Source organism: Eutrigla gurnardus (assembly GCF_963514095.1).
Source record: "Eutrigla gurnardus genome assembly, chromosome: 22".
In the NCBI taxonomy this organism is placed as follows: domain Eukaryota; kingdom Metazoa; phylum Chordata; class Actinopteri; order Perciformes; family Triglidae; genus Eutrigla; species Eutrigla gurnardus.
In genome coordinates, this window is record NC_139933.1 from 15745542 (window position 1) to 15773191 (window position 27650).

Below are 27650 nucleotides of genomic sequence, written 5' to 3' on the forward strand. Positions count from 1 at the left end.
ACCGCCACCATACGGCTGCTCCAATCTGTCGCTGCTGGCAGCAGGCTGCAGCTCATCATCCTCCTCTCAGGGGTTTTTTTCCCTCTTTTTTTTCACACAAGAGTTCTGTTGTCCGTGGCGGTGTTGGCGTGGAAAGTTGCGGCGGCGATTTGGAACGAATTCAGCTTCATCGAGTCGAGTTGAGATTCAGCTCAACAAAAGAGAAAGAGAGGCTCCGACTCACACGGAATAATAAAGACGTTTCTAGATGAGAGTTTGGTGTTCTGGATCTGATGTTTGACCCGTCAGCGGTGCTGGAGGAAGTTTTCAGATCAGACTAATAATATCATGACATCCATCCATCACTCTGCATTTTTGGCTCTGAACATATCTGGAGAAGGTTGTGAGCTGAATTCCTCCAAACTTGATATCCATCACAATCAAGCAGCAACGTCTGGTTCTCAACAGTGAAGCCAATGCTGAAGTGCTTTAAAATGTAATTTTCTCTGCTGGCCACCAGGGGGCGGCTCCTCTCAGCTTTTATAGAAGTCTATAACCCCTTTTAGACTGCCTTTCATTATTCCCCACCGTTGTCAGTCTAAACGCTCGCCGAGGCGGAATATTACACCAACGGAGGTTGTCACAGAGCGGCATCAGAGGCTAACAAGACAACGTTCTATCTAAACACTCCGAGCACCCGAGGTGGAAAAGACGCAACGTAGTGAAGACGCGTTACCAGGGCGACACGCCGCTGGCGGATTTAACAAGCTTAAAGCGTAGATCTGAAGAAGATTAAATGCCGGTAGTTGCTCGTACGAGGCCGTCGTTTTAAGCACCGACATGTTTATGATGCACAGGAACTTCACTTGCGGTTGAAGAGTCATGTAAATATGTGAGACGAGTCTCAATCTCTAGTTTCAAGTCTTCTTCAATCCAGCATGATGTTCATTTAGTACATTATGGTCCATTTAGAGTCAAACAGACCAGAAAGCAGGGGATGCTTTAGGGGGCGGGGCTTCATATATATTCATATATATATATATACACTCAACAAAAATATAAACGCAACACTTTTGTTTTTGCTCCCATTTTTCATGAGATGGACTTAAAGATCTAAAATTCATTCCAGATACACAATATTACCATTTCTCTCAAACATTGTTCACAAATCAGTCTAAATGTGTGATAGTGAGCACTTCTGCTTTGCTGAGATAATCCATCCCACCTCACAGGTGTGCCACATCAAGATGCTGATCTGACATCATGATTAGTGCACAGGTGTGCCTTAGACTGTCCACAATAAAAGGCCACCCTGAAATGTGCATTTTTTTGCTTTATTGGGGGTCTGGGGACTCAGAACCAGTCAGTATCTGGTGTGACCACCATTTGCCTCATGCAGTGCAACACATCTTCTTCGCATAGAGTTTATCAGATTGTCAATTGTGGCCTGTGGAATGTTGGTCCACTCCTCTTCAATGGCTGTGCGAAGTTGCTGGATATTAGTGGGAACTGGTACACGCTGTCGTATACGCCGGTCAAGCACATCCCAAACATGCTCAATGGGTGACATGTCCGGTGAGTATGCTGGCCATGCAAGAACTGGGACATTTTCAGCTTCCAAGAATTGTGTACAGATCCTTGCAACATGGGGCCGTGCATTATCTTGCTGAAACATGAGGTGATGTTCATGGATGTATGGCACAACAATGGGCCTCAGGATCTCATCACGGTATCTCTGTGCATTCAAAATGCCATCAATAAAATGCACCTGTGTTCTTCGTCCATAACAGATGCCTGCCCATACCATAACCCCACCACCACCATGGGCCACTCGATCCACAACATTGACATCAGCAAAGCGCTCACCCACACGACGCCACACACGCTGTCTGCCATCTGCCCTGAACAATGTAAACCGAGATTCATCCGTGAAGAGAACACCTCTCCAACGTGCCAGACGCCATCGAATGTGAGCATTTGCCCACTCAAGTCTGTTACGGCGACGAGCTGGAGTCAGGTCAAGACCCCGATGAGGACGACGAGCATGCAGTTGAGCTTCCCTGAGACGGTTTCTGACAGTTTGTGCAGAAATTGTTTGGTTATTATGCAAACCAATTGTTTCAGGAGCTGTCTGAATGGCTGGTCTCAGACGATCTTGGAGGTGAACCTGCTGGATGTGGAGGTCCTGGGCTGGTGTGGTTACACGTGGTCTGCGGTTGTGAGGCCGGTTGGATGTACTGCCATATTCTCTGAAACGCCTTTGGAGACGGCTTATGGTGGAGAAATGAACATTCAATGCACGAGCAACAGATCTGGTTGACATTCCTGCTGTCAGCATGCCAATTGCAGGCTCCCTCAATGCTTGTGGCATCTGTGGCATTTTGCTGTGAGACAAAACTGCACATTTCAGAGTGGCCTTTTATTGTGGGCAGTATAAGGTACACCTGTGCACTAATCATGATGTCAGATCAGCATCTTGATGTGGCACACCTGTGAGGTGGGATGGATTATCTCAGCAAAGCAGAAGTGCTCACTATCACACATTTAGACAGATTTGTGAACAATGTTTGAGAGAAATGGTAATATTGTGTATCTGGAATGAATTTTAGATCTTTAAGTCCATCTCATGAAAAATGGGAGCAAAAACAAAAGTGTTGCGTTTATATTTTTGTTGAGTGTATATATATATATATATATATATATAGAGAGAGAGAGAGAGAGAGCCTACAATGAAGCCAGTGTCTGGCAGTTCGGTGGTTGCGCTGGGAGTGTTTTGGGGCCACACTTCTTGTTTCGGGCCACCAAATTACTACTGTCCCTGCGAGTGAAACTACTGAACAACACAAAAAAAACGCCTCCGGTGTGTGAAGGCCTGAAGAGAAACTGGTAGCAGCACTAACAAGTAGATGCTTGCATCACAAATACTGGAATGTCGTTGTGTGCGTGTCTCTTGAGGACACAAAAACTAACGATCCTCCTTTTTTATTGTGTTTTTATTTCACAGGTATGAAGGAAAGGCAGCTGTCGGAGATATCTCGCAGGCATGTTTGTCCTCTGTCCTTCCATCCTGTGTGTCTCTGCTCTGCACACAGACGAAGGGAGAAGAAAGACGGTCTAAAAATAAACTGACACCAGCAGAGAAACAAACCAACGAATACAAGACAACACAAAAAAAGAGCTTCAGCCTTTTCCTTTGTATCTGTCAATCTGTCCCCGCCCCCCACTTCTGTTTCTGTGTCCTCATTACGGGCTGAGAGGAGGTCATGTCCCAGTCTGGAAAAGTCCTCCATTTGTACGTGGAAGTGAGGTCCGCCCCGGATCAGAGCGGAGGGAAGGAAGGGATCGCTCCGGGCCGCTCGGTTCAGGAAAGCCCAGCGGAGCTCCTGTCTCAGCTAGCGAGCCAGACCGCCGCCAGCAAGTCCTCCGTGGCTCGCCGCCTGGTTCAGGACTGTGCACGCCGCCAGCAGGCTGGCAGCTCCTCCCCCGCGGTCACCAAGCGCTGGAGTGCACCATGTGATGGAGCGTCCGCCGTCCACTCGGTGCCAACGATGCCCTCGTCCGGAAAGGTCTCCGTCCCTCACACGCCTCCCAACTGCCGGAGGTTTACGGAGGAGGAGGTCTGTGATGGTAAGCGGTCTGTGGTCACCTTTAGTTACATTGAGAAGTCCAACGTGAAGACCGTGGACAGTCCACGCCACTCCGTGTGCGAGAGGGGGACCAGAGAGGACAGATCCACACCATGCCACTTTCGTAAAAGGCTCAGCGACCCGGTTTGGGTCGGGAGCCCCAGTTCATCGTGCAGCTCCAGTCCCAAGCTGACCTTCCGATCCCCAGGAAGTCATCAGCAGACTCCCAGCCTTCGCCAACCAGCCTTGGACCCCATCGGCAGGGCAGCTAGCCAGAGGGCCGTGAAGGAGTTCGGCTCCCCTCTCCTGAGGATTAAACTTGCCCACGCGCTGGAGCAAGCCGCGTCCTCACGCTACAGCCAAAATCCGCGCTGTCAGTCATGGGCCGGGTCTCCTGTTCAGCGACAGAACATCAGCGTGAACCTCAAAGACCACTTCACAGATGGGAGTCAGGCTGTTTGTGGGCTGCCTCGGAGCCCGGCTCTAGACCAGCTTTCCTCACAGTCCTGTGTCAAGACCCAGAGCCCTCGTCACTGGGCGGGAGAGGACAGAACGGCGACCGCCAGTCCAGCCGTGAAGAGACATGTCCCCCGGTCCTGCAACAGGAGCACCTCACCACAGGGAGCGATCCACCAACTTGGCAATAATGTAGTTGAGGGCTTGAACCAGTTAAGTGACAGTAAATCCTCCTCCCCGGCTCAGAGCCCCGAAGTGGCCCGCCGGCTAGCGGAGGATGCTACCAAAGTACCTTCTCCTCTCGCGGAGGCCAGAAGGTCCTCGTTGCACAACGCTTTAGGTGATCCTGCTGGAGAACTTCACAACTCGTCTCCAAACGCACAACAGTCTAAGCAAACGCTCAAGATGAACATCCCTTTAAACGACCACCACACGCCAGCAACCGACAACACAGACTCTCACCAGCCCGAACATTCGATCTCGCAGTCACGCGAAACAAACTCCCGCCCTGTTTATCGAACGCACCAGGAGGACTGCGTTCAGAAGTCCCGGCATCAGAGCTCCGCTTTGAGCTCCCCCGCCATTCCTTCACGCGTCCTCCGTCCCTCTCACCCTCCCACGGAGCTCGGCTCACCCATGAGGGACCCCCGGGTCTTCCAAACTGAGCTCCGAGCGCCAGACACCCCAACGTTGCATCGCCGCCAGCTGCCGCGGTATGCCAGGGACTCCTGGTCCACCAACCCAGACAAGAGAGGAGACCTGAGCTGTTTCGAGAGAGGGGACTGCACTGAGCTCGCTCGCAGGCTCTTCATCAACCAGAGTGTTGAGGAGGCGCCGGTTAGCTGGACATCCCGGCAGCAGTGGGGGGACCGAGCAGAGAAAAGCCCGACGGGGAGCCCCGAAGCCAGATTTGGGTCCATCGACAACCAAACTACTGACCAGCAATCCGGCCTCCGACGTAGGCCACTCAGTCCAACAGCCCAGCAGAAACGAGCGGAGCAGCGGAGGAGAGAGATCCTCCTTCTGGGACCGGTGGCGCTGGACTCTCCAGAGGAGGACGAGGGCTGTGACGAGGAAGGGCCGACGGCCAATGAGATGGAGGGGTACGAGGCGGAGCAGCAGAGGGCAGAGGAGCCTCCGGAGGCGGAGCAGAACGGGGCGATGGGAGGGTCGTCGTCGCGGAGCTCCAGCGGGGTGACGGGCAGCTTGGGGGACCGGGACTGTGTGTCCCCAGAGTCCAGTCAGTCCAGTCACCAGAGCAACGAGACCGGGGCCGCCACATCAGGGATACAGGTAGGACACTGAACCAAAACTACTAATAACACTATTCGTTTTCATAACTACGTATTGTCTATATAATTTAGAGACTTTTAAAGGAATAGTCTGACATTTTAGGCAATATTCACTTTTGTCGAGAGGAAGATGAGAATATTGACACCACAAACAAGTATTCCTGCTTCCAGGCTTTATGCTAAGCTAATTAACCAGGCTTCATGTTCACAGACACGAGAGTGCTACTGACCTTGTGTTACTCTCTGCAAAAAAAAGCTTATTTCCCAAAATGCTGTATTATCCCTCTAATGCTGCTCTGCAGAGCTAGCACATAAGCTGGTGTCTGTGTGTCTTTCAGACGGACAGTGGCTGTGCCGGACCCGTCCCCTCGCTCCATTGTCAGAGGATTGCTCGTGCCAAGTGGGAGTTTTTATTCGGGACCCCTGCTGAGGAGGCTGCTAGCAGGGGGGAGAAAAGTGAGAGCATATCCTCCTCAATTTCATTTAGGATGTTGAGATGTTGATGATGATTATATATATATATACACTCAACAAAAATATAAACGCAACACTTTTGTTTTTGCTCCCATTTTTCATGAGATGGACTTAAAGATCTAAAATTAATTCCAGATACACAATATTACCATTTCTCTCAAACATTGTTCACAAATCTGTCTAAATGTGTGATAGTGAGCACTTCTGCTTTGCTGAGATAATCCATCCCACCTCACAGGTGTGCCACATCAAGATGCTGATCTGACATCATGATTAGTGCACAGGTGTACCTTATACTGCCCACAATAAAAGGCCACTCTGAAATGTGCAGTTTTGTCTCACAGCAAAATGCCACAGATGCCACAAGCATTGAGGGAGCGTGCAATTGGCATGGAATGTCAACCAGATCTGTTGCTCATGCATTGAATGTTCATTTCTCCACCATAAGCCATCTCCAAAGGCGTTTCAGAGAATATGGCAGTACATCCAACCGGCCTCACAACCGCAGACCACGTGTAACCACACCAGCCCAGGACCTCCACATCCAGCAGGTTCACCTCCAAGATCTACTGAGACCAGCCACTCAGACAGCTGCTGAAACAATTGGTTTGCATAACCAAACAATTTCTGCACAAACTGTCAGAAACCGTCTCAGGGAAGCTCAACTGCATGCTCGTCGTCCTCATCGGGGTCTTGACCTGACTCCAGCTCGTCGCCGTAACAGACTTGAGTGGGCAAATGCTCACATTCGATGGCGTCTGGCACGTTGGAGAGGTGTTCTCTTCACGGATGAATCTCGGTTTACATTGTTCAGGGCAGATGGCAGACAGCGTGTGTGGCGTCGTGTGGGTGAGCGCTTTGCTGATGTCAATGTTGTGGATCGAGTGGCCCATGGTGGTGGTGGGGTTATGGTATGGGCAGGCATCTGTTATGGACGAAGAACACAGGTGCATTTTATTGATGGCATTTTGAATGCACAGAGATACCGTGATGAGATCCTGAGGCCCATTGTTGTGCCATACATCCATGAACATCACCTCATGTTTCAGCAAGATAATGCACGGCCCCATGTTGCAAGGATCTGTACACAATTCTTGGAAGCTGAAAATGTCCCAGTTCTTGCATGGCCAGCATACTCACCGGACATGTCACCCATTGAGCATGTTTGGGATGTGCTTGACCGGCGTATACGACAGCGTGTACCAGTTCCCACTAATATCCAGCAACTTCGCACAGCCATTGAAGAGGAGTGGACCAACATTCCACAGGCCACAATTGACAATCTGATAAACTCTATGCGAAGAAGATGTGTTGCACTGCATGAGGCAAATGGTGGTCACACCAGATACTGACTGGTTCTGAGTCCCCAGACCCCCAATAAAGCAAAAAAATGCACATTTCAGAGTGGACTTTTATTGTGGGCAGTATAAGGTACACCTGTGCACTAATCATGATGTCAGATCAGCATCTTGATGTGGCACACCTGTGAGGTGGGATGGATTATCTCAGCAAAGCAGAAGTGCTCACTATCACACATTTAGACTGATTTGTGAACAATGTTTGAGAGAAATGGTAATATTGTGTATCTGGAATGAATTTTAGATCTTTAAGTCCATCTCATGAAAAATGGGAGCAAAAACAAGTGTTGCGTTTATATTTTTGTTGAGTGTATATATATATATATATAGTTTAGTGGGATCTAAAGCGGATTAAGAAGCTAGTTGAGTCATAGTGCAAATCATTTGAAAGCCATCCTCTCAGCCACTGTGAAGTGGATTTTGAATCTCACGTACACAGTTCTGCTGCCCAAAATACTCACCAGAGCTCAAAATATGGATTATCCGCCACTAAAAATAGTCCCGACAAAAGCACTATTTCCTCCTGTTTGAGTAACATTTTTTAAAAACTACAATGCCAACCTGTTTTAGGGATTTTTTGGAAATGTATGGACATTAAAAAAAAAAAATTATTAGGGAGTGTTAACTCAAATTAAAAAAAGAAGAAATTTAAATAAAAAGAGCAAATCATCAATTATATGAATCAATCCATTCTTTATCCATCAATTTATCCTCATAATGATCTTAATCAAAAACGTCCTTTAAAGTTTAAACAAAGGTATAGTGACCTCTTTTTAGGGCTTTTACATTTTAGAATATGTTCTGTTCTGTTGGTGTCATCCATTCATGTGTACACATTTTAACTAAAAGTGGGCAGATGATGCATTCAGAAGCCTTAATAAGGCAGTTTACCGTTCATTAAACAGGTGAAGGTCACATGATCAGCTGCTCCATTACCTGCAGTCAGCTGATCAGCAGACGACTGCAACACACACATTTAGCTAGAAATCAAAATTCGATGAACGCACGCAACATGAACGCAACTTGTTGAGAAGCTGCATCTCACACAGAAGGTTGTTGGTTCAAAACTCAAAACATGACATGAATTAACTTAAGCAGGTTGTGAACACCTGCAAAAACAAAGCAACCCTTGAATTTTGACTGTTGTTGACTGATTTGTTGACTGAAAAGCATGTAAACTTCTCTGACTCCTTATAGCTCAGCTGGGAGAGAATTTGCTCTGCAGTCTGAAGGTTGTTGGTTTAAATCCCTCCATTGTTAGTTTTATTTTCCTTCTGTCGACCCTCAGAGGGCTGATTCATAACGAGTGAGGAGTTGATGTTGCTGAATATTTATGCTCCCAGTCTTCTCCACTGTCAAGTGTCCAATAAAGAAGAAATTACCTAAAAAAGAATCTTTTAAAATCAAAACCGTAATGAGACATTTAATGAGGCATTAAAGCACATCGAACCTTGTGGACACATTTCAGTTAGGAAGAAAATATCATTGAGGTTTCATACTCAGCCTTTCTTAATGGTTCGTAATAAGATGATCTAAATGTGTTTTCTGTGCAGTTACTACTAGGAATTAGCAAATATAACCAATCACATTGTTTTCAATCATTGATTTTTTGCGTTTAACTCCCTCCGTGTGCAGATTCTCTGGAAACGTCCACAGCTCCTCCCAGCGGGAACTCCAGCGAGTCGCCCACGCCGACTCCCCCGTCCTCCCTCCCTCTGCTCTCTGCCAATCACGAGGTGCAACACGTGGAGGTGGAGCTGGTCACGCCTCCTCCGACCATCATCGGGACTTCACCCAAAACAGGCATCATTCGCCGCACGCTGAAGTACTCGGAAACCGACCTGGACGCCGTCCCCCTGCGCTGCTACAGGGAGACGGACATAGACGAGGTGCTGCTGGCAGAGCTGGACGACGCTGACTCGGCGTTCGGGAGCAACCGCAGTGTCCAGGGCACCTCGGGGACCGGCAGCAGCCCGCTGGGGGATCTGGCTTACGGGCGGACGGATGGGACGGAGGTGGAGGCGAGAAGAGGGGGAAGGGAGGAGGAGGAAGACGATGAGGAGGAGGAAGAGGAAGAAATGGTGAGCTGGGCCAGTGTGAGGATGCAAGGAGACACCAGGAAGCAGCAGTATGCAGCTCAGGAGGAGCCGGAGGTGTTCGGACACCTGAAGAGGTGAACACAAAACACACACACAAGTTCACGAACACGCTGGTGGAGCAGGATCCCCCTGATCTGCATTTAAACTGAATCTGGATCACTCATAACCCGTTTCTTCAAGTAGACCGGTTTGGGGGTCTCTAACATCTCAGGCAGACAGACCTCATACAGTTGGGAGTCCCTTTGTCTCAATGCTTTGTTGCACATTTAGGCTTTTCTGTCTAAACATCAGCTGTTTTGTTCCTCCCTCTCTGTCCAGACCAGTGGAGACGTTTTTCGACAACCACCACCCAGCCTTGAAATCCCCGATCCTGGTCTCCGGTCCTCGCTGCGCCGCGGAGGACACCTTCAGCCGCCACTTCGAGAGCATCATGGAGTCTCACCGGGCCAAAGGCACGTCGTACAACAGCCTGGACAGCGAGGAGCTGCTGACCTCCAGCACCCAAACCGTGCTGACCTTTGACCTGCCCACGCTGACGCCTGCCATCCACGGGCCGGTCTGCCAGAGCGCCAGGCAGATCGTCCAGCTGAGCTTCGCCCCGCTGGCCCACGACGAGAGGCCCAGTATCTCCGACTCCATCTTCACCGTGACCGGGGACTCGGATGCCACCAGAGCGCCCTCCAGCGAGAGGCTGAGCAGCGGTTCAGACGACACGCCGCCCAGAGGACGAGGCTGTTCACAGCTGGGCAGCAGCTGGTACAGCAACCCGACTTTCTCATTGCCAAGGTGAGTAAGCAGCATGTCAGCTCGTCATAATGACTGTTAACCATATAAAGTTGGTACAGGCAGTTGCTTATTTATGTCCAGCATAGCAACATAAGGGTTCAGTCACTCATCCAGTATTCTCAGTTTTAGCTTGTTTTTGGTCTCTACCAGCTGTAATATCTGTCTCTTTAGCTGCTAGAAACTCCACTGTGTTCACCAGCTGGTCCATAACTGTGTCTGTGTTGTTGGGCGGTAAAGAGTTTTGAAAAGAGTAAAACAGTAAAGTTACACATCATAAAACCCAAAACGACGAGCTGAAAGATGCTAAAAGCTGAGAAAATGCAACTGACCTGAACCCAGATCCAAACCCACGACCTGCTCATTGTGAGGCAACAGTGCTAACAACTGCACCACCATGCTTTAGTATGCTGTACCCAAAACATTTTGTCTTCTGGAAATAAAGTGACATTTTGTCATCAATCAACTTATTCAGTCTTAGGTTTTGAGCAAAAGCCTCCCACTAGCTCAGGTAGCGAGGGTGACACTTTGGCCTCTAGTGAGACTTTGCAGCTGCAGGTTCAAATCTGCAGCAACAGTTCCAACATGAGCCTACTTCTCTCTTGATGTATTATCTCAGTAAACATTGTAAACATGAGTTTATGGTCTCAATCTCTAGTTTCAAGTCTTCTTCAATCCTGCATGATGTTCATTTAGTACATTATGGTCCATTTAGAGTCAAACAGACCAGAAAGACCTACTAAGATGACTTTAACACTTAGCTGTAGTTGACCTTGAATTATGAAGTTAACTTTGTTAGCAGCTTCACACCAGAATCCAGATGGATCCAGATCCAGTAAGGTTGCTGCTCAGGAACGCCGCTCTGCTGCTTGATTGGATCAGATCCACCCGTCACTCCTCCATAGTCCAAATATGGTCACTTCCTTCACTGGTTGCTAAAGATCTAAGATGGTGACGGCCAAAATGCAGAACTCGAGGTCACAAACCAAAGGGGGACATCGCCATGACTACATCTACTTCCTATACAGTCTGTGACCTTAAAGGTTTTATAAAGAGATGTATGGGTGTAACGTTCAGGCGTCCACACATTATTATCCGGCCTTGTTAAATAGCATCTAACAGTGTTGAAAACTGAAATGCAGACAACCGGTTCGTCAGTGAGTGACAATGAATCTGGGTCATGTTTGTTGTTTCTTATCATCCTCTGTTTTCTGTTTATCTCCGCTCTCCGCTGAAATAGGGCAACAGCAGCATATTTATTTGAAAGTACGTGGGGATTTAGTGTTAATCACATAATCAAGACTCTTCAAGGCTGGTCCCTCGTTAACAAACTCCAGATCTCGGCAGATCTCGAACATGTCTCGGTGCTGCAGTGCTGTTCTGGAGCCGGGTAGCTTCAAAGTGAAGGTCGCTACAAGGCTGCCTGTGGTCCCCCTGCTGTCTGCCAACCAGGCGAGAGTGTATGTGTGTGTGTGTGTGTGTGTGCTTGTGTGTGTGTGTGTGTGTGACAGAGGCAGATGGCTGCTGCAGCAGTGAGGGACTCACCTTGACTCTCACAGCCCCAAAGACTCGTGTTTTAACCCTCCACAGACTCTCACTTGCATCTCTTTATTTCCTACCCCCTTTGTCTTTGTGTTGTTTCCAGAATATTCCTTCACAGGAATACAGAAACCTGAATGCGTCTTAACATCCTTCTTACTGCCAGACATCTGGGTCTGTCTCTCTTATCTGGGGAGTGATACCCGTGGTGAGGCAGAGCTGCTTTGTGAACGTCACCCTAACTTACTGTGACAGCACTGCAGAGGTACGAGTGACTGCACCGCGTCACCTTGTTGCTTCCACCACTAGATGGCAGGAGAGGATAGTATTCATGCTGTCAGGTGCTTTTTGTTTTGTTTTGATGAGGCAGGTACAGAGGTGTGCCTAACGTCTCAAGTTTAAAGCAGAAATACGCCCTGAAAGATTAGAAACCACATAGCAGGTTGATTTTTTGTTATTCCACATTTTTCTCCCAACTTCCTGTAAAAACTCTACATGTGAGAGATCTTATCACACTTTTATAACCGGCCCGACTGGCAGCCCTCGAGCCAAGAATCCAGGAGGGAGACAAATATTTCTGAAGTCCAAAGTTGGAATTTCACTCCCCTCCTCTTCCTCACCCTCCTTCTTTCCCTCCCATCACCCTTTTCAGATGGTCCGCACCATCAGACAGTGGCTCATTGTGCAGGGCCGCCCGGTGGACTGAGAGGGGGGGGGGGGGGGGGCAATTATGCCATTAAAGCGAGAGGAATGACACCATGAATTCTCTCAGGACCTCTCGGCTCTCAACGAGACAATGCAAACAGGTGGCGGAGCCCTAAACCGCCAACACCGCCTTCATCTTATGATTGTCAACAATCCAGCAGGCCCCTGATGATGCAGCTGTATGCTGTAAACAGACTCCACAATGGATTCGGGCGTGGACATAAAGGGCCACCTATTACCCTGCTGGGCAGCTATGTGCTAAATGTATATATATATATATATATATATATACTGTACATATAAATATAAACCTGACTCTTCATGTGTTTTGCTAACAGCTCGCACCAAAAACAAGGCAGACCAGAATTTGTACGACACACAAATGATGGATGTCTGTGTGTAATTGGAGATGCAGAGAAGAATGAATGGAGGGTAGAAAATGTAAGCGAGGAGGGATTTTTTTTCCTTCTTTTTAGGCAGCAGACAAGCTGAGTTTCATGCCATGCTTCGAATCCAAGGTCAGCGGGGGACAGAGAGTTTACACAGTGGATTAGGGAGGGAGAATGAGAGGGAGGGAGGCAGGGAGGAGTGAAGAGAAGGAAGAGAAACAACAGCAAACAGACTCAGAAGGGGAAAGAACGGTAGAGAAGGAGAGGCATTGCAGGACAAACAGCTCTTTTACTTTTTTAGGGGGGGGGGGGGGGGGGAGAAGGAAGCTTGCTGTGAGGATCGAATGACAGCAAACACAGAGGGAGAGGGAGAAAGAGCATGAAGTTCTCAGTTTGACTCAAAGACCTGAGGAGAGGAATGTCAAAGCCTGCCTGGGAGAGACTCCAGGTGATCCTCTGCGACGGCGATGCGTTCGGGTTGCGAGGCTGCGAGGGGAGGAGGGGTCAGCAGGGCGAGGGGTCTGAGGCGAGGCGGCGGTCAGGGGGCGGCCATGAGGACGCCGTCCGTCTTCTGTTGCCACGGTTCAGCTGCAGGCGGCGAGGACAGGTATCTGTCCATGCGGCGGTCTTGCCACAGGTAGGTCTCCCACGCAGCAACCTGTCTCACCTCCCCATCATACCTGTCTGTGCATGTAACCAGAGGACTTGATTATAAAAGTTGGTCAGCAGGGAACTTCAAAACGGTCTTTGTCTGCGCCAGGAGCCGTGCTGAGTTTTACAAGCCTGTTTTAATACAGTCTTGAAGGATCATCTCTGTTTAAGCTGCAGTACGCTTAATTTGTGTGTTTTCCAGCATGCTGTACAGCCATTCATGGTCCCAGAGGAGCCTCGTGACTTTCATGATCCTCTGACCTTACCTTAGCGCCTCCATGATGTTTGTGTATTTTTTCAGTCAATATGATGCCCAGATTATTGTTTTTTTATGTATTGCCATGAAATTTGGTGGAGATATTCATGACACCCAGATGATCTATTCTTATAACTTTTCATCTAGCGCCACCAGCAGGTTGCCTTTAATGGTTTCAAGAAATCTTTGATGGATTGCCACAAAATTGGGCGCACACATTCATGTCCCACGCAGGATAACTTTGGTGATCTACTGACCTTTCCTCTAGTGTCATCATCACATCAAAAATGTCATTTTTGTAATACTTATAGACTGTTTATAAGAAGTAGATGTAGTTGTTTGAAGCCAGATTTCAGCATTTTGGCCGTTGCCATCTTGGATTTTAGCAACCTGTGAAGAAAGTGACCATATTTGGACTGTGGAGGAGCAACGGGTTAAAAAACACAAATGGCAGTTTAAGGCGCTTTAGCCTTGGCTTCACTTTTCAGAACCGGAGGTTGCAGCCTGCCAAATATCTTCCCATCAGCCTCAGTTGTACCTTGTGTTTCGTGCTAATTAGCAGCACACTAACACACTAAACTAAGATGGTAAACATTAGACCTGCTAAACATCAGCGTGTTAGCATGTTATTCAGTGTAGCCTGGTGCTGTGGCGTTCTGCAGACTCAGTCATTGTTCTCCTGTGTACTCTGAAACCCAGAGTTGACCGTTGAACCCTCATAGCTTTCCCACCCGGCCGGCCAGTGTTAGTACACTGTTTGCTCTGGTGTGATTTCACCTGACTCACTTACAGTGCAAGGAGAGAAAAGCCCAGGGATTGTGGGTTTTCTTGCTCATTCGTCCAAATTGTTCAGGAAGTGTTTCTACTTTTCTGGACTACAACTCTCAGCTGTTGAACCGTTACCGGCGTGACTAGAATTGTCACCCGGCTCTTGAAAGTCAGCATCATGATGTCGAATCCTAAGTAACTGAACTTAGAGACCTCATTTGTGTCATCTGGAAACCAGAAAAAAATATTTCTCTTTCAGCTATGTGACATGCTCAAATTTTTAGATTAATAACTTCTGAATTGGCGAAAGCTTAGGTGGGGCTTAATCAGGAAGCGATAAGGAGAAAGCTGGCAAAGGAGGAGATTTGTAAAGTGTATAATCATGCCACACATTCGGGGTTTGATTATAAAATGATTTGCACACGTTGTGTTGTACTGAATGAATGTAAAATGTGGGCTTTGTTTACTGCTGCATGTATTCTGCCCTCACCCCCCTCCATATGTCTGTAAATCTTTTTTAATTCTGTTTCATTTAACATACATTCATCTTCCTTTTAAGCTACTTTCTCTTTGATCAGCCTCTTCTCATCTTAAAACATCTTGTACAGCCGCAAACTCTGATTTTAGATCAGCACCGCACAGATCAGATATTAGTGTTAAATTATTGATATAGCAGAGTTATTAGTTTTATTATTATATCCCAATTATTCTTTGTTCCTGCTTTTTATTACCATTTTCTCTCATTTCCTTTTCAATTATTTAGAAATATGTCCCACTTTCCCCTCCTGGAGCCAAAACGCTCCACATTACCCAGTTTTCCCTTCTCCTCCGTACACTTTTCTGCCCGTCTGTGTTTGAATTATAGGCTAATTTTGCAAAAACTCTCCACACTTAAGTCCAAACCAGCAAAAATAATATTTCCTCCCTACATTTTAAAACAAATATGTCTACTTTGCACTCCTCACATTTACAAAACCGGCTTGTATCTTCAGTTTAAAAGGATTCGAGGGGAGTTATCAATGCATTTTTTTAAATTATTAATATGATGCAAGATTCAGTTAACTGAAAGTCTGAAATGTGAAAGTGTTTTCACACGTGCCGAGTTGGAAAGGTAAATGTTGAGACAGTTTACAGTTTTGCTGGATGTGTTTTATTAAATTGCAAGCAGAGAACACACATTCAGTTTGGGACGCTCATAAATGCACTAGTGTTAATGGTTTCAGAGAAGCGCTTCGAGAATCGAGTGTTAGGTTCATCGACTCACAGACTTTAATGCACATTCCCGGTTAGTCCTTGAGGGCTGTCCCACTGTCAAAAAAAGTGCACGAGGGTTTGCTCTGGGACTTTCTGAGCCCTTTATGCCCACTTTCCGTAAGACAACATCTATGCAGACTTTGCCTGAGGGAATTACCCACAATTCATAGTGTTGTGATGGGAAGAACCAGACGGGAAGCCAGGAGGAACTAAAAATAAAAAAGGACAACACATGAGTGTTCAGACTGAGATATTACTTTTTAAATAGAAACATTAACATTAAGGATTTAATATGGATTAAAACAGTTGGAATCAGAGAAATGGGCTATATTTATTTGCATAATTGGCTTCCATTTATTTTAACTAAATTAATATATTCCTGGATGACAAGTCTGGAAGATGTTCAAATCAGGCAGTGCAACACGTAAAAAGATATAAAATAAAAATGCACAGTTGTAGATAACATGATTTTGTGTCATCAAAGTAATGTGACATGTCAAGTGCTGTCCCGTTTATATTAAAATCATTTCAGGCCTTTCACACTCACCCATTTACCAGGTGACGTCAGTTAAGTCCCTGAGGGATCAGGGTTTAGGGTCGGAGGACATTGGGACTGGGCGTTAAAGTATTCCGGGGGGGATGTAATTCATGAAATGAATGATTCATGATTCATGATATTTCGCTGTATAGTGACAATAAAGCATTATTGACTTGACTTGAATCACTATTTCTGCCCTGTCTTTCTGCCTCCACCCTCCACCTCCCAGCAGGGACAAGGCCCGGCTGGCGACGGACTCGGAGCTGGACCAGGACCTCAGTGACCGTCTGGGTCTGGGCAGCAGCGACACCCTCACCAACGGCAGCCACCGAGCGGACGTGGACGCCGCCAGACGTCTGGCGAAGCGGCTCTTCACCTTGGACGGCTTCAGGAAGTCCGACGTGGCGCGTCACCTCAGCAAGAAGTGAGCCATTCGACGGTTTTTGTTCTTGTTGTAGCTTAAATATCTACAAATCATTAATAAGTATAATGTAATGCGGCGTAATAATAGTAATAATTAGTTACTTCTCGTCAGACGATCATTACCGACTGGTTGCTATGAGGGAACGTTAGCTAGCTTATCGTTAGCCGTCACAAGGCTGTAGGGTTAACCGCCTGTAAGCCTATTAGCAACCACTGCTAACGCTACCTAGCACGTAGGAAACACCTGTAAATCATTAGCAACTATTTAGCATTCCCCTGCTACACACTCGACCATTAGCAGCTTCTCAACGGGTAGCAAAACACATTAGCTAACCATTCTAAGAGGTAGCTAACGTCTTGCTAACAACGACACAGACAAGCATCAAACACATGTTCTAGTTGTTTCTACCGTGTACTTTTATCATTGATTATTTGTTTTGCCATTTAAGTTGTGTTCATTTTAACATTAACTTTTACGAACATATGCATGAAGCAGATGCTTCAGAGGATGTAAGAGGATTCACAGTCGACGAAAACAGTATATGCATATATGAACATACACATCCTGTTGCTTCTCTGAGAGATTGCACCTCTATTTAAACCTAAATCAATTTCCAGATTTGGCTAGTTTTGCTCGGGACGTTTTTTTAAATTGGCTACAGTAAGGCGGGAACAGATTTGCCCACTTCTTTGTTACATTTCCAATACTTATTGTCCCAGACCATTTTAAATAGTTTCAGGGGTGTGAAATAACACCTCTATACTTCTTGAATCCCTTGTAGCTCAACACATTTTTATATCCCACCCTGCTACAAGTCTTCCTGAATCTCACTACTGAGATCAGTATATCAAAGACACATTTAACATTGATTAGTCTCAGGCTTTCACGCATTCTAGTTTGATTTTTTTTTTTTTTTAAATAAAATATTGACATTATTATGTGTAATGGCCATCAAGGTGCAACTCCTCTGGTCTGATTGTATAGAAATCTATGAGAAAATGCCTACTTCTCACCTGATTTATTACCTCAGTAAACATTGTAAACATGAGTTTATGGTCTCAATCTCTAGTTTCAAGTCTTCTTCAATCCAGCATGATGTTCATTTAGTACATTATGGTCCATTTAGAGTCAAACAGGGGCTACCTGCTGATTAATAAGTTGCTACCACGGCGTTGGCAGTGTTTACGTCTTACAGCTTTAATCCTTCAGTGTTTTGACACTTCACGAAACTTAACTGTAACATCCTTATCAAATGAAAATGTTCGGTTGTACTCGGCTCCACTCTCAAGTTTCACTTCTGTGCCAAAACAGCCAACACAAGGTTTCAAAACGGCGGTCCACAAACCAATGAGTCGTCACGGTGACTGTGTCCTCTTACATACAGTCTGTGGGCAGTGTCGAGCATGAGGAGAATTCAGAAACACTTGAACTTTATTCTCTTTTTCCTCCTCCCTCTTCAGTCCAAAAACAGACCGATCGCCACTTGTCAGCTGTAAATAGCTCTAGAAATCCTTGTTATAGGTTGGATTAAATTGTTCTTGAAACTCCTCAAAAATTCTAGAGCTCTGTAGAGATCAAGGGCAACACGTTTCCCATTAGCCTGTCATTGTTAATAGATCTACAACAACAACTTCTGCTACTACCATCTGTTATATAATTAGGAATAGTAGTTACCAATATCACTGCTTAATCAATAAGAAGCTATAATGTACCCCTCTTAACCAAAATGTTAAATACCGGTACTCTATATATATTAAAACTGTAGCTCCTCTCTACTGCATCTTGTGTCTTATTTAATTTAATGCCCATTCCTGCACATTAACTTTCTGTTCGTTCTGCCTACGAAGCGCTGTGTTTTCCTACATCTGCATTCTTGCAGCACGGCTCAATCAGCCATCAGTCTTTCAGCTGCTTGCTCACGCTGATGAGAAAGAAAATGTAGGGATTAAAGGGTTTCCTCACCCTCCAACGCGTGCACCCCGGGAATCTCCTCCTTCTTTTGTTTTGTTTTCTGGCCTCCGGTCTCTGCATCTCCATCTCAAATCGACTGACGGCCCCAAACTGAGAAAAGCTACAGTTTGAAAGCTTCACTGACAATTTGTGCCAATGCTTTTGTTGTTTGTTTTCTTTCGATCGCTGTGTTCATTCTTTATGTGTTGTGTCATCTGTCTCTCCACAGTAATGACTTCAGTCGTATGGTTGCTCAAGAGTATCTGAGCTTTTTCAACTTCACAGGCCTCTCTCTGGACCAGGCGTTACGGTGAGAACACAGTATAATTATGCATAATATATAACATAATATATAATATATTTCTGATGTAAAGTGGAGACAAGGTAGTAAAATATTCCTGCCAATTTGTTTATTATTGAAATAGTTGCTAAATGTATGTCGAGAAACTATTTCAACATTGTTGATTAAAGAATGAAGAATTTACATTTGCAGTTATGACATTGTTTTCTACGTGTGTTATCTTCCCTTCACATGTTTTTTTTTTATGAGACTAGTGCTTTGATTTGGCCTCAGTAGAAGAAAAGCTGCAGATATTTTCAATATCTTTGTTGTCAATAGATACTCTTCTCTGTTGAACAGCGCTCTCTAGAGGGCAGCTTTGTTGTTGCATTTAGAGTGAAATGACACTTTGAATAGTGTTTAAAGTAAAAGTAAACATATGCAATCGGTGCACGTTGAAAGGAGTTTTATTCCTTTTTGTTTCACTTTTTATTTACTCAGATACAACTCGTACCGAGCATCCCCGACACTTTGTTAAACACAATCAAGTGGAGCGTAATTCAAGATGTCACGATATTAGACTTTAACGTTTAAAAAACACTCACAATACGTTGAATTGCAATGAAGTGACATCCCATTCTTAATCCATTGGGTTTAATATGACATCGGTCCACCTTTTGCAGCTATAACAGCTTCAACTCTTCTGGAAGGCTTTCCACAAGGTTTAGGAGGGTGTTTATGGGACTTTTTGACCATTCTTCCAGAAGCGTATTTGTGAGGCCACACACTGATGTTGGACGGGAAGGCCTGGCTCTCTGTCTCCGCTCTATATGTATTTATGTGATTTTAATAGTTGTAATGGATCAGAACTGCTACGTGTTTGTGTTTGTTGCTGCAGGACTTTCCTCAAGCAGTTTGCTCTGATGGGGGAGACTCAGGAGAGGGAGAGGGTGTTGTCACACTTTTCCAAGCGTTACTTGGACTGCAACACAAAAGTCCTTCCATCAGAAGGTGAGTGCTGTTGAGATGCCTTACTACCATGCCTTACTACATATGTAGTGCATATGAAGGCAGTGCTAGGCTAGTAAAAGAGAATGGCATATATGAAAATGGCATTGGTTACTTGTTTTCAGCTAATCCAATTAAAAAGAGTGCCACAATAACATGCATTTATGTAACTGTAAGTGAGGATGTGTCATTTATCAGACGGAGCTAACTCACTGTGCTCATCCTTTTAGACGCAGTTCACACTCTCACCTGTGCCCTAATGCTGCTGAATTCTGATCTACATGGCCAGGTGAGTGACATCAGGTCTAAATCTAAGCGACAGGTAATGAGGTTGCAGGCATCGTAGTCAGGCAAAGGATAAACGGGGAAGAGATGAAGCTTTAAGAGCTGCATTCTCTTTTGATTAACTCTGGAGTTTGGGGAGCATGAGCCTGATCAGCAGCTGATCTGCAGGTCTGCTGCTGAGCTTCTTTAACTCGGCATTAATGTGCTACTTTATAGTCACAGCCTCCCTTTGCCGCTCTTCTCTCAGTGATGAAGCAGCTCTGCAGGTAGTTGAATTTGTGACTGTGATCATTGTCACTAACCATCCTCATCATATTTACAAAGGCCGGGATTTTTTAAACATCTAGATTAATCCACAATCTACAATTAACTAATAATTTGACAATTTCCAACCTATTATTATTGAGCCTAATATTGCATATTCAAATTGACGTTTTCTACCGACCGACAGTATAATGTTCAATTTAAAATATCTAAGATAAAATAATAGCAAAAAACAACAAATCCCCGCTTTTGAGAAGCGTGAACGTGCAAATGTTCAGTCTGATTAATCAATTGAATTCTCTTGAGTAATGAATGAATTTGTTAATCTTGATTAATCCATAAAACAATACATCAGAATTTATTCATTTGATTTATATTTTATATTAATAATCTGAATATGTAACTACATTAGTAACTAAGTTGTGTGAAAGTTTTAGTATGAAACAGAAATAAATGTGTGTCTTTTTTCCAGAACATTGGTAAGAGGATGTCATGCACGCAGTTCATCTGCAACCTGGAAGGACTGAACGACGGCCAAGACTTTCACAAGGATCTGCTCAAAGTAAGCCAGAGTCTAAAATAGCACACACACACACACCCATGCACAGACACACATCTGAAATGAGAGCGAGCAGTCTGTCTGTGTGTGTGTGTGTGCCAGTGTTGTTGTATTGTCCCTCAGATCTGAGGCTGTCTGGCCTGCGCTCGCTGCCAGCTGGCATCGCCTCATCTCCAGAGGCCTCCAATCAGAGGCCTGCCTGGGCCTGCCACTTCCTGGTATACTCCAGCTACGGTGCATGCTGGAAGACTAATTGTTACGTGGTTCTGGAGGCAAGGAGACATAGCCGCCCCCTCGGGGTATCTGTGCGTGACTTCAGCAGCATTAGATCAGGCTGTTAGCTTAACCCAGTTGAGTTCGGTTGCAATAGATGTTGAGCCGTCAGATGGGGTTCAGACGGAGGCCTGGGGCCCCACGATGTGGCGAGGTAACCCAATCAGGGCAGACTGCCTGGCCATTGGTGGACCTAATGATGATGCCGCTGATTAGTTTTGTCTGCAGAGTGGTCCTTCAACATGCCACAGAGCCCCGGAGTGCAAGTCAACAAGTTGTAATGGGGTATTTATAATGCATGAGAGAGAGAGAGAGGCCGTGTCCGTCTGCTGAAATGAAAAGCTGCTATTAAGGCCAGATAGTATCCATGCTGCAGCCATGTGGCCGCAAGCGAAGCGAGGCAGCGAGAGAAAGAACCGGTCCCACAGTCGTGCATTAGCTGTTTTATTAATGCTCGTACAGATTCAGGAACAGCCTTTTTAATCATGACTTTCCACTTCTCTCCCACCAGCTCTTTTATTCTCTCTCTCCTCATCCTCGAGCTACACTCTCTTTTCTCCCTGCTCCTCTAAATGTCCGGCCGGCCCACCCTCTCTCTCACCAGCTCCTTATCTCGACCGCGTTAAGCTCCCGTGCGGTTTAATCTCCATCTCCAGACTGTGTCTCTCGTTGTCACCTTCTATCTGCGCTCCTTCACCTCCTCCCCGACTCCCTCCCCTCTTGTCTCTGCTCCCTCCCAAAGCTCTCTTGCCCCCTTGCTCTCCTCTCTTCTCTTCCCAGGATTGTGTCGTACCAGCTGTTCATAAATCCTTTAGTAAGTCCAAGCGTTGTCTTTTCTGGCCGGTTTCAAACAAGTGATTTGCTAAATCAGGTTGTGAGCGAGTCCTCGTTCCGTACAAAGTTCAGCTGAAGTGAGCTGCCATTACTGTTACTATCACTGCTCTGATTGCAAGCAGCATTGGACTGACTGTGTTTGACAATATTTAGTTGTTTTTTCTGTGACATCTTTTCCTGTCTAGTAGAGTTGTAACGATTCATTCGATTAATCGATGAATCGATTGTCAGTCCTATAGATTCTACTAAATCGATCTGCTAAAATAAATAAATAGAATGAATCGTTTTGGCTTCACCAATAATCGATATAAATGCATTTAATCGGATTAATCATGATTCTTACTTATGATTAATGTTTTAATACATTTAAGACACTCTCTCCCCTGCCAGCATGTAGTCTATTGAAAATGTTAAAAATAACTAGGGATGCACGATAATTATCGGACCGATAATTATCGGCCCGATAATAGGAATTATGACGTCAACCCGATAAATCCGATACAATTATTAATACCTCCGATAATCCGACGATAGGATGTTTGTGTTAAAACAGTCATACGGGTGGATTGGGATGAGGGACGTTAGTTTTTTTCTAGGCGCCTCCCGTTTAGCATGTGATGTGGTTACTGTGGTATCACAGGTTTCGGAGGAGGGAGTTAATCCACAAATCGAGCGCTCCCTTCTCATGCCTGGCTGTGACGTAGAGGCTGCGAGCGAGTAGAGGAGGAAGACTAGTAAACAAACACGCATGGCGTCTGTACTGTGGGACTACTTCAAAGTTTCTGAGGAAACTGAATCGCTTGCCATTTGTAACAAATGCAATGCAGAAGTTCCAAGAGGAGGGAAAAAGGCATCGAGCTTTAATACATCCAACCTTAAAAGTCACCTCGCACATCACCATCGCTACGACGGTGTGTTAAAAGCGTATGAAGACGCCGGCGCCGCTAAAGAAGCAGCGAGCCCGTAGCTTAGCGTTTTGATGCACGGGTGAAGTAGCGGTCCTTGTACCTCGGGTCCAATATAGTTGAGAGATAATACAGTGGCTTTTCCTCGATGTCACCAAAACGCGTTTCCACTGCTTTTAACGGGGTTTCCTTTGATGTTTTCACTCCGTGGTCTGTTGGTAACGTTTGTTTTAGCAGTCGCGTCAGCGCTTGAATGGAGGGGATCACATCCGCAGTAGTGGCTGTTGCTTTGCTGATATTTCTGCCTATTACCGTAGTTTACATTTCTGTGTGGATCAGGACCAACAGTTTAATGTAGCAGCACTTGTGTGTGCATATCCCATGCTGCTCAGGGAAAGTTGTCATTGACTGACTGACTGACTCACTTACATATTTATTTGAAAAAAATAAATATTGTCATTTTATTGAAGAGTCAAAACTGTTCTTGGCTTTCTTTTGTTCATAGTAATAATTATCATGTCACTGTGATACATCTGGTTAGGTGTTTGGTAAAAGGCAAAGCTATGCTAAATCTACCTAAGCTTAGTCATTAGTGTTTTTGACCTGAATTTGATCTGAATATACATTCAAAAACGAATAACAATATTATCGGTTATCGGTATCGGTATCGGTCCCGAGGAGCAGAAAGTTATCGATATCGGTATCGGCTTCAAAAAATCAATATCGTGCATCCCTAAAAATAACTGAGCATATTCTAATTACATTTTTGTATTCAGCATAAAATATTATGCAGGTTTACTTTTTATAGAATAAATGTTATTTTTTCACCTGTCAGAAGAATACAGATAGTCTCACTCGCATTATTGCATGTTTATTTCATGGATATAGAATTTTGGTTACAAGTTACTGAATTGAATCATGGCTTACAGAATCGAATCGAATCGTTACAACAACAAATAAATCGTCCTTGAATCGAATCGCCAACTACTGTATCGTTAATCGAATCGAATCGCTGTGAAGCCAAAGATTCACACCCCTACTGTCTAGGGATGTCAGGATTAACTGGTTTTCCAATTAACTACAATAAAAAACATCACGGAAGAATAAACGTAAGAATTCTCTGAGCGAGACATTTATGTGAGCGGCGCCGAAAATCTTCCTCTCCTGAGTCGACGCGAATCACGCCATGATGTTTGGAGTGAGTCGTTTCACACACCCAAATTTTACGTAGCGAGTTGAAAATCTGGAAATGGCAGAGGGAAGTGAAATTCCTCAATTATAATTATTATTTTATTACAATATAAAGTAGGCTTATTTTATTTACAGGACCAAAATAATGTTCCAAAGTAAAAATATGTGTGAATAAAACATTTATTGAAAACAAAAAGCTTCTTTCAGTTAAACATTGGTATCAGATTGATCCTCTGGTCTTTATTTAAGATTATTTAACATTTAGGGAAGAGGTATTATAATTCTAAGTGTGAATATCTTTGCCTCTGCTCTCCCTTTCTCTCTGTTATCTCTTCATCATCATCCCCCCCCCCATCATCTTAATTTCCTCTGTTTATTCTCTATCTTTCTCATTTCCCCTTTCGTGTCTGGTATCTGTTGTCTGTATTTGCTGTAAATACATTAGGAGTGAGCACCAGAAATCCCTCACTCTTATTTTGCCGCTGCACAGTGACACACTCACATGGACTCTCTATCTCACACATTGGCGACCCAACCGTCCTTCTGTCCCTCTTTCCTTCCTTTATCTCCCAGTTTGAAGTGGTTTATTTCCATCCACGTAAAGCACTTACTTACCAGAAATGTATTTTTGTAATTTCTGTAGTGTGTAACTGGGTATTTGATAGGATATTTTTCCATCAACATATTCCACAGCAATGAAAGAAACATGGATAGTAAATATATAGTCTACACAATGAGAAACATGTCATTGATTGGTGGTCACCTCTTGAGGAGTACCCTGATCAGATATTTATCACTACTAGATCACACAGCTGCAAATGTTGCACATTTTTGTTTTTAATAATGCTAGCATCATTGGCGTGGCTCCTTTTAATTGGGTTGTTGTTACAACGGCTTGTTCAGACATCAGAAGATGAACCCTCGTGACTTTGGTGATCCTCCAGCGAGTCAAATATCTCAACTACCACCGGATGGACTTCCAATAAATTTGGTTCAGAATAATTATGATACAGAGTGAATGAATGACGAGATCTTTTATTCTGAAGCACCGCCAACATGTCTATGAATTGATTCATATTCATGTCCCCCTCAGAAGTACCAACTTTGCTTCAATACTTTGATTTATTACCAAATACCTGCCAAACCATACCATACCATTCCCCTCAGAGTCAGAAAATATTGGCACTCCCTGAAACGATTTTACAACTTTGGTTGACATATTGTTAACGTTTAATGGTGTTTTAAAATATATTTTCATATATTTTTAAAGTATTTTCATAAAAAAATACAAATGTAAAGATTTCAGACATCCACTAAGGGTTGAAATATTCACGTATATTCCGGTGGGATGAAGGTCAAGGGTGTGCATTAAATCTATGGTCTACGATTTGGAATAAAAAAAAATCCATTCAGTCTATCAGCCGTAGACCTGCATAGAAATTGACCAATGGGAGCCATTGCTCTGGAAGGCTCCCATTGGATCGTACCCTCCATCCAATCCCCTCGTCTCCCCTGCTCCTCGTCATCCCGCCTCGTTGAATCGTGGAACACCGAGGGGAGGGGTTTGGTTGAGGGGGGGTGGGATGCTTTTTTCAAATCTGTCTCAGAGGCTCAACTGATTTTCAGAATGTAGACGATAGCTTTAACGTACACTGCGATGTGGTTATTTAAGATTGTGCCGTGTATTGAAGCCGTTCCTCTGAGGGACAGGAAACACCAACGACCCCTGGAGCTACAACAGAATAAGCTATGCACCCCCGTACCTCCTCCTGCCGCCTCCATCCCACAGGTCCTTTACCTTCAGTTAGTTCCTTTCTTTCTGGATTTCATTTTTCTTGTTTTCTGCCTTTTTGTTGCTCCAGTAACTTGCCCATTCTTCCTCTCTCGATCATTCCCTCTCTCAGCTTCCTTTGATTAAACCTCATGATATGTTTCCAATTACCACCACAATGGAGCAGCAGAATGGAGTTACCTCCTGAACTGAGCGTGTGAAGCTTTAGCTCTAAATGCCGTAATACCCAGAAAGACTAAACTTTTTACGTCTACATCGTGTGTTGCTGGGCAGGTGGTGAACGTGGTATTTAACCTGAAACCAGCTACAAGAGCGTAAAGGTAAATGTGAAGTAAAACGCTGGTGATGATTATCTGTGGATAGAGCGACTCCTCTCACAATCGCACATTTGATAAATTTGCGTTGCTAAAAAAATATTGATTACAAAATGTCTAGAAAATGTGAAATACTGCGAATATTGCAGTGATGCAATGTTTGATAGATTTGCGCTGGCAGAGGACCAACCACCAGGATCCTGTTGTCTGAGCTAAACTGTTTTATACATACCTGCAAACGAGTCACCTTCCGGTGAAATTGGCCATTTAAAATATGCTGCAAACCAGAGCGTTCAGATAAAACTTTGTTTGCAGTGCATTTTAGATAGCACGGAACGAGTGAGACGTCTCGCGGTCTCGTCTATGGACTCTTCAATGAGCGTCCGAAATCTGATTAGCTCGATGCATCAAAACAACTAGGGGAACTTTTGATTCGTCTTGCATATTTACACCTTTTTCAACCCTCATGAGTTTGCAGGTATGTTTATAGCTCCCGGGAGGATTTACAGTGTGTATTTCTGGGGCTTTGATTGTAAAAGGTAAAGGCGAGTCCACACCGGAAGAACTGGCCGACTCGCGTCGCTAAATGAAGTCGGGCTACTTAATATGGCCGACTCGAACAACGACATGGGCGGTTCACACCTACGGAATTACAGCCGACGCCATACGTTTCGCGCTTGCGCGAGATGTAATGTCTCCAAAACAACAGGCGGCGCTAATCTGTGTTGTGGGCCAAAAAACACGAAAACCGGAAGTAGCCGAGAGAGTGTGTCGACACCTTCTTCGATTCCACTGTTTATTCGGTATGTTTACCATCGTCACTTCCGGGCTTCACTGATTCGCTAGTCAAGCTGCTAGCCTCCACCAATCAGAATGGTAAAAGAATGACCGACTCGAATGGCGGATTATACATTTGAGTCGGCTGAAATGAACGCCGACGTGGGCCGATTCGAGCGACCACACCAAGGAGACTCATGTCACGGACGCCGACTCTCTCAAAGACGCCGATTTTCGGTCCGGTGTGGACTCGCCTTAAGACAGAAGGAGTGGATTTGCTCTGTGGAGTAATAAAGTTTGCCGTCTTGGTTCAGACTACGGAGCCTCCATGTTGTTGTATGCTATATTTTTCAAAAAAGTGTGTTTTGTACAACATAATTGGTTGATGCTTTTAATCGCGGCACAAATCTGAAGAAAAAAAAATAGTAATACTTAATAATACTGTTATGTTTGCATATATACTGTGTGTACTTTTCTTTTCTTTTGTTGAGACCCTAAGCTGAGCAGCGTTATTCACGTATTATTTTCCAGCCATATGTCTCTGTAACTTGTTTGAAAATTGATTGCAGAGATTGGGGGTTTTATATTAATTTAAATTGAATTAAATAATCATAAAATATGAAAATG

At 44.9% G+C, this 27650-nt stretch overlaps 1 protein-coding gene across 1 annotated transcript in view; it reads left to right on the forward strand.

Annotated features, from left to right (window-relative positions):
* The first annotated feature begins 3317 nt into the window (after positions 1-3317).
* LOC311032770 (uncharacterized protein) overlaps positions 3318-27650 on the forward strand; it is a 46629-nt gene continuing 22296 nt past the window's right edge. Inside the window, exons 1-9 of the mRNA XM_084039784.1 lie at positions 3318-5354; positions 5692-5809; positions 8821-9358; positions 9603-10070; positions 16397-16591; positions 18771-18851; positions 19720-19832; positions 20060-20118; positions 20851-20940. Of these exons, the coding sequence (XP_083895910.1) occupies positions 3528-5354; positions 5692-5809; positions 8821-9358; positions 9603-10070; positions 16397-16591; positions 18771-18851; positions 19720-19832; positions 20060-20118; positions 20851-20940 (3489 nt within the window). The 5' untranslated portion in view covers positions 3318-3527. The remainder of the gene's footprint in view (positions 5355-5691; positions 5810-8820; positions 9359-9602; positions 10071-16396; positions 16592-18770; positions 18852-19719; positions 19833-20059; positions 20119-20850; positions 20941-27650) is intronic.